Source organism: Lolium rigidum, chromosome 5, assembly GCF_022539505.1.
Source record: "Lolium rigidum isolate FL_2022 chromosome 5, APGP_CSIRO_Lrig_0.1, whole genome shotgun sequence".
NCBI classification, from domain to species: Eukaryota; Viridiplantae; Streptophyta; class Magnoliopsida; order Poales; family Poaceae; genus Lolium; species Lolium rigidum.
Window position 1 is genome coordinate 35,956,391 of NC_061512.1, and position 4,339 is coordinate 35,960,729.

A 4,339-nucleotide genomic window follows, 5' to 3' on the forward strand; every position below is an offset into this window, starting at 1 on the left:
CGACGTGTGCGTGGTCGCCGGCAGAGCGGACGGACTGGAGTGGGGCGCCGTTGAAGCCTCCTCCTCTCACTGGCACGGGCGCCCTCCTCTCTCTCTCTCCGTGGCTGTCATGGGAGCCCCTGCCCCAGTTCATTCCTGTCAGCTCAGGACCGGAAGCGGGAAGGAGGTAGGTGCCGATGGGAATTTTCTGATGATTAGATGATCTGGTTTGTGATTTTGGTGCCTAAGAAGTGTTTGTTTTTATGCCTACAAGAACTCAATCAGTGTACTTTCAGATTTCTCACTTGGTCTGTGTGGGCTAAATCAATTTATTCAGCTTAGCATGCAGTGCATCTGGGACTTCTTGCTAGCCATCTGGTGATCTGATTTTTTTCGCTGTGAGATTCTGCAATTACATATTGGAGCGCATTCTATAGTCAAGCATGGACACAATCGAATGATTCATGGGTATCATCTTAAACAATGATTTTTCTTATGACAATGGTTGGCATTATGCATTGCAGATTTAGGCCTCAAAGACTAAACTGGCTGTTCGAGGTATCATCTTAAACTACGATTTTTTTTTCTCACTGCACTATTTAGGTGATTTGCAACAAATGGTTGGCAATATGTACAGTGTGTTTATTCATGTAGATTTTTCTCACTGCACTATTCAGCACGTACTCTAGAAATGTAATGGTTAATTTTGATGATGATTGATATTTTTTGTTGCTTTATCAGGAACTGAACATTCAAAATTAGCGTGCATTTGCTTAAGTACTGACATTCGTGCAGCACGGTTGATGCATCAGTTCGTTCAGTTTCAAGGCGTTCCTTTGAAGGTATTACCGTTTCTCCTTGCTCTTAGCTCCAGGATGAGGCCAGAAACAACAAGCTTTGCATAGTAATTTTATCATGACCAATGTCACAACCTTGCAACTATTTAAAACTTCTCGTTCATGTTTAGTACTCTGCTTCCTCTTCCATTAATCCTCCGTATGTTCCTATCAATTTGTTTCCATGTTGATTCTGTATTGTATTCATTCAGGCCTTTTGTCCGAATTTTGAACTATGCCATATCCAGGTGAATTATTAGTGTTTTGAGTTTCTATGCTGGTTTCCATTTGATGTGTATGCTACAAACCAGTGGAGGTTTGGCTGGGCATCACTCTAACACATGTTTACTTATACCGAAGGAACTACAAATACTTTTATCAACACTACTGAGTGAACCTGGCTACATTGCTTGAACGATGTTTGATCAAATGGATGAAAAATACTTGTTCTCTTTTGCCATCTCAAGTTAATTCTCCCTATCTCTACAATAATATTTTGTCACCTATATCAAGCGATGCTTTAATTGGTTTGAAAGTGAACTTCTCTTTTGTACGCCAATTTCAAACCTCCCAAAGCGGTCCGCGGTGGGATACCCATTTGCTTTCCCCAAGTATGCAACATTCACCTTTAATGACTTGACCATGTTAAAAGTATTTTCGGCTGATCACTAAGAACTGCCCTGTTAATGCAGTTTGGATCTAATGGAAATCTTGAGCAGCATGGATTTGCAAGGAATCGGCTTTGGACAATTGATGATAATCCACCCCCTTTACCAGTAAATCCTTCAATTAAAGCTTTTGTTGATATTATCCTGAAGCCTAATGAAGATGATTTAAAAATATGGCCCCACAGGTTTGTGTTAGAGGCTTAAACCACGAATTGACACATTGACAACCTTTTATGCATTTGATCATGTATACACATATTTGACTCTGCTCTCTTCTTATTTAACAATAACAGTTTTGAGTTTGGCTTCAGAATTGCTCTTGATGCTTTGGGGGATTTGAGTCTCACGTCTGATGGAAGACCTTTTCCTTATACATTTGCATATCATACAAACTTCTCTGTTTCTGACATAAGGTATGTTTCTCTGTGGCTTCTTTGCTCTCTGTGTTCTTATTGGCAATGGACTGCTTCATTCATTTACGTTGCTTGGAATTAAGATTTTTTTTACCGTTGTGCATTATTTTAATAGTCATTGTACATGTATGAAAATATATCCACTCTACTGGTCCTGGTGAGTTGTTATATCTGTATGGATGTGAATCGGTCCAGTGCAAACATATTTTTTTCAAGAACAACAATATGGATATCTTTTTATTCTTCTCTGAAATTTTCATATTTGTAATTTCACAAGATGATATTTTATAGTAGAACTGATGACCTGATCAGAATTTCACTCCGTTCGAGTTTGTTTTAAGAAAACTATGTTACAGATTCGTGAGGTAGCTTCCACTTATAAGGTGGGATTTTTCAACCAATTATGGGTTATATGAACATGTCTTAATTTTGACAAAGACTCATTGTGAGTTGCAGTGATATGCTGGTATTCTTTGTTGCAATGTAGTCTTAGTTTTGACAAAGAAGCATCTCACCGTAAATCATGAGAGAATGTAGTCGGGAGTTGTTTTGTTGAGTATTCGATACAACCTTCCATCCACATGCCGAGTACATTCCACCTGATTTAGCTGTTGATGTGGCAAGATATTCATTGTTGTGGTTACACGAGCACCTCGCTTCATGCAGAGTACAACTGCTTCCAACTGCACGAAGTAGAGCCAATAATTGAGCCACTTTCCCTCTGACAGTCACCGCTGGGCAGCCCTGACTCCCCGTGAGGCACTGAGCACACATCACAATCAATGGTGGTGCAGCTAAACATGGTGCCCAGTGCTCCCTCTACACTGCTATCACCTGTAGGGATGAAACCGCATGCTAGGGGATCGGATTCCTCTTGTTGTGTTCTGTAATTCTTAGTGTTGGATCCTATGGACATGCTGAATCAGGTGTCAGTTTTGTGTTTCCTGATGCTTTATTGGTACAAGGTCTTGGTTATATTGCTCCTTAGTTCCGGAATTTGGTTGTGACATTGCATTCCTGCAGGTTTCTTGTGATAGTTGTGCATGTGGTTTGTCTGATTGTGGTGGTTATTGGGCTGTAGTTATTCCTGCAGGTTAGTCAGATTTTTTTTCTTTCCTGGTACATGGTTCACATTAACAGGTTCAGGTATAACATTGATCAACACATACACTTTCTACATCAAGAAACCATGTTATTATCATCTCCTTTACCAGGAAAAAATAATGGATGGAACTGCTCAATCTCTATTTAGCATCCAATACTTGCGCCCTCAGAATTCTCACCATGGAGCTACGACTTACAACACTGGTTCTTTTCTCTCCGATCTGAAAATTTACCCAGATCTACTCCCAGGCTCAACATTTCTGTCATGACGATGAGATCGACATGAAAAGCACACCATCAGCTACCTCATATATGTACATGCCACGACTTCTCTTGTTCCCCTTCTCCGGCGACACGGGACTGTTCTGTGCATCTTTGTACTAACTTTACAACTGCAGGCATACCAGATGCAGGTCAAAACAGAGGAAAGATCTGCAATTACGCCGCCCCCAGCAAAGAAGACTAAAAGGTAGAGTGCAATCAGAGCTCCTCCTGGTTTTCCACCATTTGAGGGCCCCACTGTGAAACAGCAGGCTATTATACCGACCGTGGGAGGCAAAAAGAATAAGGCCGCGCAGGAGCTCGAAGAAGATAAGCCAGGAACAGTGAAGCGAGGCTGGCGCACGCTGGTTGGGTGCCTGCGACAGGCCAACTTCCGATGTCACTTGATGCGCAAGGTCAGTGTTAATCCATATGGCCTGCTCAAGGTTCTAAAGGCGGTGATTTTTGACGGAAGATCGTGCTCGGCAACGTGGTTGAAGATGCATGGCGTGCGAGACTTGGAGTGGAGGAGGTGTGTCTTCATTGAGCACGGATGGGATGAATTCGCCGAGGCAACAACATCTAAGAAGGTGATGGTTTTTCTTTACTTACACTATGGGTTTCTCAGTGAAGGTGGTCATAATCGGGAGCAGTGGCTCTGAAAAAATCTCTGGGCATATTGGGTGATGCAACACCTAAATGCTTGACCAAAGATTACTTTTGCTTACGATTGTTGTGAACTTGTGATCTGTGTTAAAGCATGCAACCTGCCTATCTGTGAACTTTCGAGTAGCAGGTTACTCTATTCTGTTGTGTTTATCTACCTTGCAAACCTTGTCATGTCTATGATCACTATGCAGCTATGTGCACTCATTTATCTGTGAAATGTCTGAACTACAGCAGCTCTATATTTCTATATGTATGATCTATGGGGTTTCTGAATTACATCGGCTTCACACTGCTGTATTGCTATATGTATTACCTGTGAGATTTCTGAACTACATCACCTCTGTATTGTTGTATTGAACTACCATTCGTAGCACGCTGCATGCATGATCAACACGCACTTATATTCCAC

The 4,339-nt window shown here is 41.6% G+C and overlaps 1 protein-coding gene across 8 annotated transcripts; it reads left to right on the forward strand.

The window, feature by feature from the left end:
• The first annotated feature begins 471 nt into the window (after window positions 1-471).
• On the forward strand, window positions 472-4,080 carry LOC124651193 (putative glucose-6-phosphate 1-epimerase). Of its 8 annotated transcripts, none has more exons than XR_006987308.1 (4): window positions 472-537; window positions 721-821; window positions 1,508-1,896; window positions 2,920-4,080. XR_006987308.1 is itself a non-coding variant. In XM_047190324.1 (4 exons), exons 1-4 carry the CDS (start codon window positions 783-785, stop codon window positions 2,603-2,605), a joined length of 363 nt encoding a protein of 120 aa, XP_047046280.1. In that variant the 5' UTR covers window positions 486-782; the 3' UTR covers window positions 2,606-4,080. The 8 variants fall into 8 exon arrangements, 4 of the variants coding, with proteins under 4 accessions (XP_047046280.1, XP_047046277.1, XP_047046278.1 ...); XM_047190324.1 differs by having other exon boundaries at window positions 486-821; window positions 1,508-1,668; window positions 1,777-1,896; window positions 2,563-4,080; XM_047190321.1 differs by having other exon boundaries at window positions 486-821; window positions 1,508-1,668; window positions 1,777-1,896; window positions 2,625-4,080.
• The last annotated feature ends 259 nt before the right edge of the window (window positions 4,081-4,339 follow it).

Bases quoted from the DNA above. Each gene is read 5' to 3' on its own strand.
- LOC124651193 (XM_047190321.1), top strand. From the start codon at position 783: ATGCATCAGTTCGTTCAGTTTCAAGGCGTTCCTTTGAAG. The intron at 822-1,507 runs GTATTACCGTTT...CTGTTAATGCAG, and splicing joins TTCAAGGCGTTCCTTTGAAG to TTTGGATCTAATGGAAATCT. The intron at 1,669-1,776 runs GTTTGTGTTAGA...TAACAATAACAG, and splicing joins TTAAAAATATGGCCCCACAG to TTTTGAGTTTGGCTTCAGAA.